Genomic DNA, 14,784 nt, shown 5'->3' with positions numbered 1-14,784 from the left:
TGGAGCGAATACGGGGTTCGAGTCACACTAGAATCACAGAACCGAAATGCAAAGGTTCAAGTAAGCTGCAATTCGGTATTTGGAGCGATACCATCTCACGATGAAGTACTTTCCCGTTCGTAAATCGATCTTTATCTCATTCCCCTTCTTACTCGGGTATTGTTTTGTTTCATTTCTCTTTCTTTAGCAAGAGCCAAAACAAAAAGAAACCAAATAACTACTTTTCATAAAGTTCTAAAATTAAGCCTTATATATAAGCCATCGACTTGCGCCTGGCCGAATTTGAAGCGCTAATACGATCAGTTTTGTACGAATAAACATTCACTTAAAAGGCAACTTCTATATGTGTCCCATATAAACACTTTTATTTTACCGCTCATTTTGGTTCAACATCAATTTGAAACAGGGCAACCTGCCTTCTTTTTTACGGTTAGTGTATTTACAATTCATGTGAGTTGATGAATTTAGTACCGGTGTCTTCCGGAACGGTGAACTAAGTTTCTGATAAATCATTATATAGCATGCTTTTCTCTTTCTCTGACCCAGTTTTAGAGTGAGACTTTTTAAAGAGTATTCAGAGTTGGTTTTTCATATTTATATATGTATATGTACAAGAAAATTTAGATTCTTGGAATGAAATTCTTAGAGTTGACAACTAAGAAAATAGGAGTATCTTTGAATGTGGATATATCATCCAAGAATTGTATTCATAGATTTGTTTGAAAATTGGCCATAACTGGCTCCACAATCAACAACATTATATTCACGGTTCCAATTGACGCTGTAAGTTTGAATGAGTACTAGCTAGACTGCGTGTATACGTAAGAAAAACCTTGAGAAATTTTCAACTGAATTACAAATAGTTTCTGGCCCCGGTTTCTCTGGGTTTTCAGGCGCTGTGTCCTTGTCGGTCCCTAAGATTTGAACTTCCTGCGATTTTGGACATTTTGGCGTCTCGCAGTCTAGCTTCCTCATTTGGTACGAATTCAAAAATTCGAAATAACGGGGCAACAGTCTAGGAAAGACCATTTGTCTTCATCGAGCCTTAAGTATTGTACTCCCTTGCCTTTTCGATAAAGCCAAAGCAGATTGAAGGCGTATGGATAAATTTGATAACGAAACGTCTAAACAGGCCTCACGAACCGGCATAGTCGAAGCTGACCTTATTTTTAGCACAGCAGATTGTGTTAGAGTCAGTAACTTGCTAAAGCTGCTTGGCTAGGGCCAAGCGTGGTTGGATTGTCCATATGAAAATGTTCGTGATGTGTTGGCGCTCCTGGGATTCTGTTGAACCATTCGGACATTGGGGGGTACGTCGAAGCAGAGGGAAATGGTGAAGAATTGGACTTTCCATTTTGTGAAATCTCGTCTTGAGGACTTTCCATACCAGATTCTGATGGCTTGGCGTGAAGTTTCATGTGTTTTCTCAACGAACTCGGGTGAGTGTAGCTTTTATTACAACCATCTACCTTGCAGATATAAGGCTTGTCCGATGTGTGAACGTGAGAGTGTTTTTTGCGATCGCTCGAGTTTGCAAACCGCCGATCACAACCGGGAAACTCGCAAATGAAAGGCTTTTCTCCAGTATGAGTTCTTTTGTGTATTTTCAAGTTTTCCGAGCGAGCAAATAGTTTTCCACAACCAGTGAAAGGGGCAAGGGAATGGCTTCTCTCCGGTATGTACTCGTATGTGGTTGATTAGCTTGTACTTTGCCTTGAAGGGCAAGCCATTTCGAGCGCATTCTTTCCAGAAGCACACATGAGAAGAACTCTCGGGACCTCCAACATGATCCTCGGCCAGATGAGCCACAATGTCATGCATTCGAAAAAATTGCCTTCCGCATGGCTTGCCTTTGCTGCCCGGTTCAATCCACTCACATGTTACAACATGACTCAAAGGCTGTCGAAGATAACTTGGCGGCATTGACAGGCCAGGATGTGGCATATACTCGTACCGTGGAGGTACGAAGGGACTGGCGTACTGAGCAAGCTCGGGCTTATCATCTCTTGGGAAAGAGAACCGATACGCTTGGCCTAAAGATCCACCGTTTTGAGGATAATGACCAGGGGGATCATGTGCATGTGCAACAGAGAAGAATCCATGTGGAGAGCCATTCCCACCATCACGATGGGAATCATGTAAACTACTGTAATGGTTGGGATGCAATGGATGTACGACCGACCCATGAATCATATTGTGTTGTCGTGGTATGCTCGCTCCTCTTGGCATCCCAGTATCAGTCAGTCCCATGGCTGTGTTCGGTGAACGTACAGTTGTCGGGGGTCCAGAGGTAAAATTTTCCTGCCCGGCGAAGATGAATTCGTGTGAAGAAGGACGAGAGGATCGCGTATTTTGTCCAGAAGAATAAGGAAAGTGTGCACTAGATGAGTTGCTGTAGAGATCTTGGGAAGTCATTGTAAGTACACCAGGAGCTCCAGTCAACGTCTCGTGATTGTTCACTCCTAAAGTCTTTAATTGCGTGAGAAGACGATGGAAACCTGACTGAATGAAGCAAATACTCTTTGTTCAAAACCACGTCCTTCCTATTATGAAATGGAGGTGTTTGACGACTAAATCTTTCGTGACACGATTCGTGTTTACACCTCTAATGTCATAGCTAAGAATACGTCTACTCGAAAAACGTTTTCTATATGATAGGATGACACTTTAGATCGTCTATGAAGCCTTGGCCGTGCTGTGTTCTCAGTCAAATTCGCCTTGCAGTCCACAGAGCATCTGTACGAAGCAATGTTGTGAACCCAGCGTGATAATTCTCTTTATTGTAACTCGGCTCTTATGCTATTTGATTGGCATCGTCACTTTATTGATAGTTAAACAACCAATCAACAAGGTATAGCCTGCGGGGTGTGAGCTTCGATAAATATTTGAACGCTCTTTGGTCCTATCAAAACCAATCAGTTGTTAGTATTTTCGTGATGGCTTTCTTCGGAAGGCAAGTTCATTTTCAATTACAAAGAACTTTGTGTTTTGAGTGATTGAGGCCTAAATTGTTGCAAGGAAGCGTTCGAGTTCCACCGGAGCGTTTTAGAATTTTCCTCGCCTTTCATCGCAAACCCGATTAAACCTCAGTCAATATTTGTCCTTCTACCCATGATGTGTCATTTTTTAACGATCTGACCAATATTTACTATTAGTTCAAGGACTGTTTGATTATGGGGGAGGGATACACAAACCATCCACAACTAAGGGTTTCTAATTGCCTATTTTGACCCATATACCCCCCCCGTGGTGTCTATCTGTGATCCTTTGCTGTAACGGATGAAGTCGTTACTGACCTATCTATAATCCGCGAAAAACTCAACAATTATCGTTGTTTTGACATAGTTATAATTCATAGGTATTATTAATTAACATTTGAAAAACTTGTCAAAGTCACAATTCAAAAAGAGATCGTTTTTCTTCTGATTGAGAGTCACAAGAAGTCTTCTTCATGAGCTCAATTCTACTTGATTATTTCTAGAGTCGGCACTTGAGGAAATGTTAAAATATAAAATACTGATAATTAGAAAATATGGTCTAAACATCGAATTAGAAGAGGTGTGGAGAAGCGATATAAACGTGTTTGCACGCGATATTAGCTGAGTGTCAATTATTACACGTATTATTAGGTAAACTTTTAGAGGAAGGAATACTTCTCTATACTCTTTATCTCTTTTCGACAGCGCTCGGGAAACGTCCTCGATTTTGATGTATTTTAAACAAATGAATCTTCAACTTGAGTACCAATTATGCCGCTTTCTAAGTTTACCACAAGCGGTAGAATATATTGGTCTACCCTTTGTGGATACCGCCTATCACTCAGCCGTTGCAACAGTGATGATTTCAGCGCGTGCAGCTAGCGCTTCGACTGCGATTTATCCCTTGGGACTTCTAAGACTAAATCCTATAATTCTGACATTGTATTAGTTTTAATGAGCACTCGAGTTAAAAAAAAGGTTTGAAGGTTATAATAAAACATCTCTGAACCGTGTCGACGACTAAGCGTGATCATAGTATTGGTACGGCTTCAAAGTTATGATTAGTTTAGTGCTGATGCTTTCAAAGGTATTATCTACTGATGATTGAAGTACCATGTATAAATCTCATCTGTATCGCAGACGATGGTTAGATTTTATGGGATTAATTACCGTTAAAAACAAATGACTTGAAAAGATCATCTTTATAGACAAGTACAAAATTGCAGGGGTCCAATGTAAGGTGTAGGAGTGTAAACAAGAGGGTCTTTAGCCGAATATCAAAGTAAATAAAGGTCGTAATAGGATAAACAAGACTGTTGCTATGTGAAAGTACTTATGTAAAGTCGACCAAGAACTAAGGGAAAGTCGAGAGGAAAGTCGAGTAAAGCGGACCAAAGATACTAAGAGGAGCTCGAGACAAGCTAGACAAAGAACGAATGAACTTGAAGGAAAAATGTTGGTTGAGAAACTGGAGTGCAAAGGATAGGAAAGGAAGGAAGGAGAGGAGAAAACAAAACAAAGAAGGATAGAAAGAATGGCTCTTGGAGCTAACAATGAGAAAATATATTGTTTAATTAAAAAAGAAAAAAGTGAAGAAAAAAGAAAGAAAGAAAGAAAGAAAGAAAGAAAAGAAAAGAAAAGAAAAGAAAAAAAAGAAAGAATGACTAAGATATCAAGTTATGAAAATATTTAGAAGAGAGAATATATCTAACATTTGTTGGGCTTATTTGCTGCTGGGATAGCCTCAACAGTTTATCCAAATTAGAACACGACCATGTTCATTCAACTGTACTGTGTCTCAAAAGTTTATTTTGTTAATCCCCAAAAGAAAACAATTGATTTATCTTACAAGGTCAATGTCATTAATTTTAGCTCTAACTCCATCAACAACTATTTCATCTCTGCTTCTTAAATCTTTTCAAATTTCGTCAATTTTTTTTTTATTTATTTATTTATTTATTTATTTTTTTTTTTTAAAGAAAAATTAATGGATTTTTTTTTTATCTCACTGTGAGCGTTTCTGCAATTTTCATAACATGCAAACTCTGTGGTGTCTTCGAGCTTTGCGCCGAAATTTGTTTTTTTCGCTACCGTCAATTAATCCTAATCAATGGGTACCTTTCATATTTTTGACTGACGGCAGCAAAAAACCAAATTTTGCGTGCAGCTCGCAGACACAGAGTTCGCATGTTTATGGAAACTGCAGTAAGGAGTTTCATACAATACCAACGAAGAAGTCGGGGAGTTTTTGGATCTACCTCTTTATTTTTGCTATTAGTTACTATTATTTTGATTTTATTTACATCAATTCGTCGAACTGCTTAAACAAACAGTTTAAGCTCCTTTTTTGTTAGAGCAGTCCCCACAGTAGAGGGTCTTTTCAATCGACCACAACAATCTCTAACCATCCCGCACAGCACTGGTTTACTTTTCCAAATATTGTCATTTCGCCTCCTTAATCAATAAGTGTATACAAATTGGGAACTTTGGATTGAAATATGCCTCAAGGATAATAGTATCATAAGACGTTGGTAGAGGGAAAAAAACATAACATTTAAGGTTATAGACCCATTAGAACACGTCTACAGACGAAAATCGTACGTCACTTGTCCTGGTATCATCTTGTTCAACCACAAAAAACACAGGTTACACCTCGGTAGGCTATGGGAATATCATTCAAATATTGAAATAGGATTTAACTTTCATTAATGTAATTATTGAAAGCGTTAACAAAAGGCGAAAAGTGCCACTTAGTTTCATTGAACAGATGAGAAATTTGAAAAAGATTTTTGGATATGAATATTGCGTGACTGAGAGTCCGAAACACGGTGGGATAGCAAACTTAGCATCCTTTCTAGAACCATGAATCAACTCGTTAATAATGGATGATATGGAACCAGCTTGTTCGTGGGCCATCTCGATTAGAACTACAAAGTAGGCACTTCAAAGAGGTAGCTACTCGCTATCTGAGAAAGGACGTACTCGACTCGAAGCACACAAATGAGAGGCACACACAAAAAAAGGCTTGAACTCGCTGTGGGGCAACTTTAGGTCAAATCACGCTGTGCCTATAAGATTGAATAATATCAAACATGCAAATTTTTTGGTATTTGTAATTATTTTAAGGTCTCCCTTAGGCCAACGCGAAGTTCTCATAATATAAACAATCTGGATAGCGCAGTTCTGATAATTTATGGATAGCTAACCCTTGTGGAGTCGTTTCCCCTTTAGCGTGGAACAGACCTCGAAGGCCAAGATAAGACTTATAAATTTTCCATTGATCAGTGGATTATAAACTGATGTTCTAAGCGTTACAAAATCGGCGTTATATCTGAGAACAAAAACAGAGATCGCCTATCACAATGGGATATCGCATATTTTAGCACTATTGTTATTTAGGGCTGTATTTCCAAAGTACCGCATTGTCCGCAAAATAAAATAAGACGAAAGATTTTATAAAAATATGAAATCTTTATACAGGGACAAATAAGATCATTTTCGAAAGCAAAATTTCCGCACTTTAACATTTCCCAACTTCTTTTTCTCCTTACTTTTTTTATTCTTTTTTTTTTTTTTTTTTTTTTTTTTGAGGAGAAGGTTTCACGCATCTATAAAGTGGATATCTCGATTACCGTTCTTCTTAACAAAAAAAATCGAATAGTAAGGGTGTCAGACAGCCCGCCAATCGAATTTCCAAACGCTCGCTCACTTCTAAGTGTTCTGTTAGAGGCCACCAACCACGTCCACAACTAGCACTGAAAGTGTTAAATAAACATGTTTTATAGAAAAATTGGCGTTAAAGTCCAGGCTAATCTACTGCTGAGCTGTTGATTTTGACAGTTTGTGAACAAATTTTCACTTCATTTGACGGTCAACGAGAAGAGCAAGCCCGGGAAGTCCGATCACATGCACGCTGCTCGTCATTGTCGCTGAAAACGAGGATCTTAGGGCGAGCATATTCATATATTTTGAAAAAGCTCCATTTTACAAAGACAGGGGCTGTGTCGGGCTTTAATATTAAACACGCTATTCAGCCCCGGATACGAAAAGCTATTTAGCTTACCTCTCATTAATAACGTCAAAACAGATTTCAAAATCAGATTTTTCGATTAAAGTTAGTGATATCAAGTAAGGTCAACTGCTTGTGCGATCTCATACGACTTGTTACATCAGTAGAACTAAACTGCTATTTTTTGACTTCGCCTCGGGCGAGAAACTAAATCCAATCACCGAAAAACTTCACAAGCTCTTGACCCATTGAACCTGGGCTGTCAGTCGATATAACTGATCGACAAATGCGTAAAACAGATGGACAAACTAGTATATAAGATCTTCGCATCGTCTTTGTTACATTCTAATCCTATTTAGAAGATGTTTTCTTTTATATTATCCTTTCGTTTAAGTGTAATAAGAAATTTAATTACTATTGGCGAGAGGCATCGATGCGGGAGAGAGAAACGAGCTAAGTTATATTATCTAAACAAGACAATTACCAAAATGTCGTTCTTATCATCTTTATATTATCTACAACCTGAAATATAGTTCTAGATTTATTAGAGATTGCTTTCTCTTGTCAAACGACGTCCAACGGAGGTAAAGTTTCGTAAATTATTTCTCCCAAGCTCGCGAGGCTCAGTTCGAAATGAATTTTTTTCTCGTAAAAATTCAGCATGTTGTTCCGTGTTAAGCGCACAGGAAAGAAGTCATTATTTATCAGATCTCTGCTAGAGGTCGTTAAGCGAACATGTGAGAGCTAAATTAATTGAAATCATCGCAACGATGAAAAATATTTCCCATCATCTGGTAATCTTGTGACTGACCCAATCGATGGAGCACGCGTTAAGGTGTCAACAGCTATTTACTGGTGCAGTCCTGATGGCCAATAATCTCTTTGCCAAATGTTATACCACTGGATTTATAAAGAAAAAAACACACTTAAACTCGAAAACTTAATTTCACTTACAACACCAATAATTATTTTCTTTATTGATATTAGTATCAGAATAACAGGTTTTTTAATATCCCATTTTCGATTGAAAGACAAAGACTGAAAGACGCATGAAATTGGAAATGAGGATTGGAAGCGGAAGTTCGTTTTCAGAAGCCCAGTTGCGATTGCTCGTTTGATGAAAGAATCGTCCTATATCCGCTTGCAGAAGTACTTGAAATCTCAAGTACATGGAATTGCTGAATCAAGTGTGAAAAGATTTGTTGATATGACATTAAGATAACTTTGTCGTTCACCAACTGTTAAATATAAGTCGCCTACAGCAAAGGTGCGAAAAGACACTTAACTAATACACGATTTAGGCTTCGCAATACGTAATATCAAAATCAAATTGAATTAGTTTTCAAACCAGATTCAAATAAATAGGCTTTCCACAAAGTAAGATCGATATATAGCGAGTACCAAAGGTCAAAACACTTGAGTATTGTTATATTATATAATAGATCAAATATCGATTCATTAATGTAAGCGCTCTTCACACAACAATGTTAATTATATCCATCATCGTATCGCCACTGCTAAATTAAAAATGAAAGAAATATAAAAATGGCTTTGTCTTAAACTATATTTTTTATAACAAAAGACCTTTGTATTTTACTTGAAAACATATATGATAAATATATTATTTTAGATAAAAATAAAAATAAAAATATGGGTAGTTTGATAAACCTAATGATTCGACCATCCTTCTTTACGAAGCCTTGAAAGTATTGGCTCATTTTCAGCACATTTGTGGTTTGTTAATTAAAACAAATGAAAAATAAAACCTAAGAATCTTATCAAAATTCTAGTTAATTCCACAAACATTAGTTCCATGATTAAATTTACTTTTCTGACTTAGGAATATTAAGAGAGCAAAGCAGTTTTGAAGTGAACTATTTTTTATCTAATGAAAGTAATAACTTAACTGAAAAAAGGACTGTTGTGAGTGTAGTGAGTTAAATAGATTATCCAATGTTGAGTTACAAAATTTACTACTATATCTTTGGCTTTTTTTTTCTTCTGGAGACTATCTTCTTTGAAACATTGAAAAGTATTGAATTCATAACTTGAACTTTTAATTAGTTTTTGGTACTGAATAATCTTATAATTTTAATGGTGAATCCCTTGTTCAAACTTAAATTTTCACCCATTTTTTGTGGTGGAATAGAACACGTGTTGAAGGTTCAGTTTCTCGAAAAAATATAAATTGTAATTTCTACTAATTATCTGTAAATATCATCTAATGTTTCATTTAAAAATTTAATTCAAACACAGCCTTGGACATACTTTTCAATTTGATCCTAAGACTAATTGCAAAAATAACATCCACGTTTACTCTTAAATGAATTTAGTATAAATAGAGCTATCCCAAGCAAGATGGTTTTTAATGATGATGGTTGGAATTACTTCTACCACAATCTTACTATAACATGACACAAAATTTATGTACGTTTGCCTCCTAAATGTATGTCTCATTATTTGAGTAAAAAGGTAATTATTGAAGTAATAGTTGGAAATTGAATTGGAATTTGAAAGAATAAATCCTAATATAATTTAGGAAAGAAATCTAATTTTTATCTTAGTTCTTAAAGCATGTGCTAGAGACAACAATAAAAATAAATTTGAGTGCAAAGAAAGAATCAACTTTACAGAAAGTAATTTATTGATCAACAAACGATTCCAGAATTATTTTACAGTGAAGATACATGAACCGTCGGTAAACACCACTTATCTGGACATTCCTGAACTTTCTACTGTTTCAAACCCTCTACTATAAAGCATTGAATTCAAATACATGTATATCGAATGATTGAGAGTGCTGTAGGTACTATTTACAGTATGCATTTTAACTGAAAAGCGACAAAAACCTCAAAGTGTATGTTCGCACGGTTCGAGTATCCTCACTGTAAAATTGAGGCAACAGAAAGACACAAAAAGGTCATGCTTTTCACGTGGTAATATAAGATACCTCTTTCGTATTTTCCTATCAGGTTCGCTTTTAAATTAATCAACTATGCTACTAATGTCAAAAAAGTTTCGTCCAACAAGCGAAAGTCTGTACAAAGAAATCGAAAGGATCTTAGTAAACAACTTTGTAGCTTCTCGTACCTTTCTCAAAAGACGTTGCCCCAAACTTTCACGACTGCTTTAAGAGAAGATTCCTCCAGCAAAAATATCAAATATAATACTCTAATGACTAAGATAATATGAAAACCATTTCTTGATAAGGAGCCTAGCAAAGAGTCTACTTTGGTCCAATTAAACTCACTCCCAACGGCTCAAGTGGAGTGGAGAGCCTTGGGAAAGGTTTATAGGTCGAAAACCATAAAAGAGATGGCTCTCAAGGGAGCCAAGCTACACAACAGGGTCCACAATATGCACAGCGAGATAACCTAGACAAAGAAGACTGTAAAATCTCAACAAGATATTATATATTGCGTGTGATTCTCGTGTGTGTGGCATACTGAGAGAGAGGCTCTTTATTAGGCATTTTATAGTCAAAGCTTTCAGTATGGAGTACAGTGAGGTTAGGATTGTGCTACGAATGTTTGTCAGGTATTTTTAATGTTAAAACAAAAAAGATAACTACCATAGCTGGAAATAGTATGTTAAAATTAGTAAGAAGGTGAAGTTTGAAGGAAAAAAAGTTTAAAACTCGCGAAGATATGATTTTCGAAAAGTGGAATTTTGCCAGCCAACCGGTGCCGTGTAGGCAAGACTGCCACCAAGGAATGTTTTCATTGCAAGATGATTTTGATTTTGGAAATTTCATATTTTTGCGATTTTTAAACTTTTTTCCTTCAAACTTCAACTTTTTACTAATTAGAACATGGTTTTTCCAGCTATGGTAGATATTTTTCTGTCCTTATTCTTTTTATTTTTCTTCTCCTTTTTCTTCTTTTTCTTCTGCTCTTTCTGGCTTCTGGCTTTTTTTCTCCTAACATTTCATTTTATTATTTTATCTCCTTTCTTTCTCATTTTCTTCCTTTCTTTGATCATTTTCTAGTTTTTATCAAATTTACACATCTGATTAAGTATTCTCTTCTCTTCTCTTCTCTTCTCTTCTCTTCTCTTCTCTTCTCTCTCTCTTTTCCCCTAGTAGTAATTTCCCCCCCATAGTTTTCATCTCATGCAAAAGTATGATGCCAATTAAAAATGCAATTACTATTAGGTTAATTAATTTTTTGCCCTCTTCACAAAACCAATTCTTTTAGATAGTCCATATTAATATTATTCTCTATCAATATACGTAGGCTAGGCTTTCTAAATTATGTATACAATTATCTTCTCAAGATTTAAAATATATATCTTTGGTAATGCAGTCGAACATACTTTACATAGCTGCCATTTTTTTTTAAAGACAACTATTTTGAAATTGAGTTGTGATTGGTGCAGATTTGCACACGTGTCATAAATAGCGGAAAGCCAGCTAAATGCTTCGTAAAACCATTTAAGTGCTACAGTATCTTTAGCACAGTCAGCGAGAAACTCATTTAAATGCTATAAAACCCATTTGAGTGCTACAAGACGTTTAAAACAGTTAGTACAAAACCCATTTAATTGCTGCACAAAACCATTTGAATGTCAGTGAAACCCCCATTTCAATTCTCTGAAAAAACTATTTAGCTATGTTATAAAATAAACCAAGTAGAAAACATTTTATCATATAATTATCCATAATATACCTATATTTCTCCTTTTCGAAAAACTGATAATTTCACATATAATGAACAATATAATACATGGGCGCTTGGAGATACGAAATTTATCTTCTCGTGTTGGAAGTTTCACAACCATTCGCTGCGCTCACTCATGAGAGATCTTTTCAACACTCGAAGATAAATTTCGCATCTCCGCACGCCCACGTAATATCCTTTATTTTATAATATTTAATACTACAGTATGTTTTACGATATCGTCAGTTGACGTATGTATAGAACATTCTGGAAGCAGAAAAAACCTTTGAAAGCAAAAATAACATGTCTTTGTTTTGTTTTTACATTTTTCCGAGCTATCAATCTTTCATTTGAAAAAAGAAAGAAAAAAATGAGTCCAACGTTACTTCCTTGACCAAGCCATAAAAATATAACTAAAGAAAAAATGATCAACAAAATTTCTTAGACGTGGCATATTTCATAAAATATTTCATCGAAAGCCCGTGTCGTTTATTCAAGGTTTTCTGCTGAAAATATTTTTGTATTGGACGTTTATTGCAAATCTTAGTTTTATTGCAAACTATGTGATTTATTAGGTGATATATAAAAAGAAAAGAAATTCTGAGTTATTCCAATTTCAAACCCTCTGTTGCTCAAGATTGGCATTACTCTGACTTAGAGACCAGATGTTGTTTCAGGATTCAATGTGTGCCGCCGCGTTAGCCACGCCCTGATCTGTAGTGAGTTCTGTAGTGCCCTGACCTAGATCAACCCAGAGGTTGTCTCAGAGTTCGATCTGTGAATAAGCCATGCCCTGACTTAGATCAGCCCAGAGGTTGTCTCAGGGTTCGATCTGTGAATAAGCCATGCCCTGACTTAGATCAACCCAGAGGATGTGTTAGTGTTTGATCTGTAAGTTATCTGTGCCCTGAGCGAGATCAGCCCAGAGGTCGCTCGAGGTTCGATCTGTGAGTTAGCCATGCCCTGACTTAGATCAGCCCAGAGGTTGTCTCAGGGTTTGATCTGTGAGTTAGCCATGCCCTGACTTAGATCTCTCAGTTGTTTTAAAGTTGACGGTTTCAATGGCCACCAACTAATACATCCCATACCTATTTTATTAATACATCTTTTTTTCATCCAAGAATCTAAAAATGACTCATCAAAGGAGCTAGATTAAGATTACACTACACATTTCAGTCCAACAATAATAAAAAGGACATTTAAAAGACTCTTTCAATCAGATAAGTTCTCCGAAGTGTTTTGACCTATAAAAAATCAGCAGGAAACTAGTTGTTGAAGCGTCTGTAACTGATCTTTAAAAACCATTAAAAGACGCATAACGCATCCTGATTGGGTGGACCGTCATTTGTATTCCCATCTCTTAATAGAAGCCTGAAACAGATATGTTAAAAAGATAAAGTCAAAAAAACGTTTGTTTAAAGAATAGGAGGGACTTTACACATCAAAGGAACCGAAATCGTACAGCGAAGTTGGTCGCCTGCGTCGACACCTTCCACCATTATAGCTCATTAACAGAACCCCTCTTGTTGAAGATTGCTTGCCGACACAGGCTACTTTTGTTAACTGATGCATCCGTGTAAGTTGAATACTCTATATAGCCTTAGTTTCTACGTAACCGCCTTACGAAGATTGTTCGTATACAGTTGAAATATCTGAATAGGAAAAAAATTCTAAAGTCATATACAAAACTATATTTTTCATTCAAAAACACTCAGCACTTACTTCTTTTTAACTGCTATTCATCCTGTTCTGTTCAGTCGATATATAAATGTTATGCTTGGTGAATATATTTTAATGACTGTTTTGATGATAGTATGATAGAACTTGTAACAGCCTGCTTAACGAAAGATTAGTTTGTGACACAAGTGTTTGGGCAGTATCTCTGTCCTTTAAAACAAACAAGACACTTATACAACATCTCTACTTTAATCAAAAAGATCCCTTTAAAAAAATATACGTCTGCAAATTAAACAAAGGATAGATAGAGTCCTATTTACAACAAACAGTGGCGTGCTGATATATCACTTTGCTAACGAATCAATTCAGCCAAAGGTTCGTTGGGGAAGGCTCTGCTGGATGGTAAACAAACTTAAAAATGCTTCGTATCTTGAAATCAAATATATCTCATAAGCCGAAAAAAAGTGTTTTGAAAAAGGTTTTGGATATCACATTAGTAATCCAACGAAATCTCTTTATATAAATGAAGCCCTTTTTTTTTGTTTTTTTTTTTTTTGTTTTTTTTTTTTTTGTTTGTTGCAACAGGTCTATTCTTGGAAGTGTGGCACACGGTACACGATCAGAACGTGGGAACGATGATGAATGTATCCTTGATTAGATTAGTATACTATTCCATTAGAGTGGGATAGTGTACCCATGTATGTTGGGTGGTGCGCACATATGGGTAGATTAGTATACTATACCACTAGAATGGGATAGTGTACCCATGTATGTTGGGTGGTGCGCACTTATTGGTAGATTAGTATACCATGCCATTAGAATAGGATAGTGCACCCTTGTATGTTGGGTGGTGCGCACATATGGGTAGATTAGTATACCATGCCATTAGAATAGGATAGTGCACCCATGTATGTTGGGGGGTGCACACATATGGGTAGATTAGTATACCATGCCATTAGAATAGGATAGTGCACCCATGTATGTTGGGGGGTGCGCACATATGGGTAGATTAGTATGCCATGCCATTAGAATAGGATAGTGCACCCATGTATGTTGGGTGGTGCGCACATATGGGTAGATTAGTATACCATGCCATTAGAATAGATAGTGTACCCATGTGTGTTGGGTGGTGCGCATATATGGGTAGATTATTATACCATACCAAATGGAATAGGATTGTGTACACTATATCTTATTCTAATGGCATGGTATACTAATCTACCCATATGTGCGCACCACCCAACATACATGGGTACACAATCCTATTCCATTTGGTATGGTATAATAATCTACCCATATGTGCGCACCATCCAACATACATGATGTATGTTGGGTGGTGCGCAAACGTTCTCGATGTGTTTAAGCCATATCCTATTAACACTCTTTATTGATCTTGTTTTGTTTTGGTTTTTTTTTTTGTTTTTTGTTTCTCTTTTTTTCTTTTTTTTTTTTTTTTTTTTTT

The 14,784-nt window shown here is 36.3% G+C and overlaps 1 protein-coding gene across 1 annotated transcript; it reads right to left on the bottom strand.

The window, feature by feature from the left end:
* Nucleotides 1-337: 337 nt before the first annotated feature.
* Nucleotides 338-2,789, bottom strand: LOC116301563 (zinc finger protein ZIC 1-like). The gene is given in 2 exon segments (XM_031710643.2): nt 338-1,652; nt 1,654-2,789. Coding segments are annotated over 2 exon segments (1,221 nt in total). The 5' UTR covers nt 2,416-2,789; the 3' UTR covers nt 338-1,193.
* Between the last annotated feature and the right edge of the window lie 11,995 nt (nt 2,790-14,784).

Source organism: Actinia tenebrosa, unplaced genomic scaffold (genome assembly GCF_029948245.1).
Source record: "Actinia tenebrosa isolate PJP-AT-01 unplaced genomic scaffold, QUT_ActTen_1.0 PGA_scaffold10__47_contigs__length_13832649, whole genome shotgun sequence".
Classification (NCBI taxonomy): Eukaryota; Metazoa; Cnidaria; class Anthozoa; order Actiniaria; family Actiniidae; genus Actinia; species Actinia tenebrosa.
The sequence above is the reverse complement of the archived record's forward strand: the minus strand, read 5'-3'. Positions and strand labels throughout refer to the sequence as shown.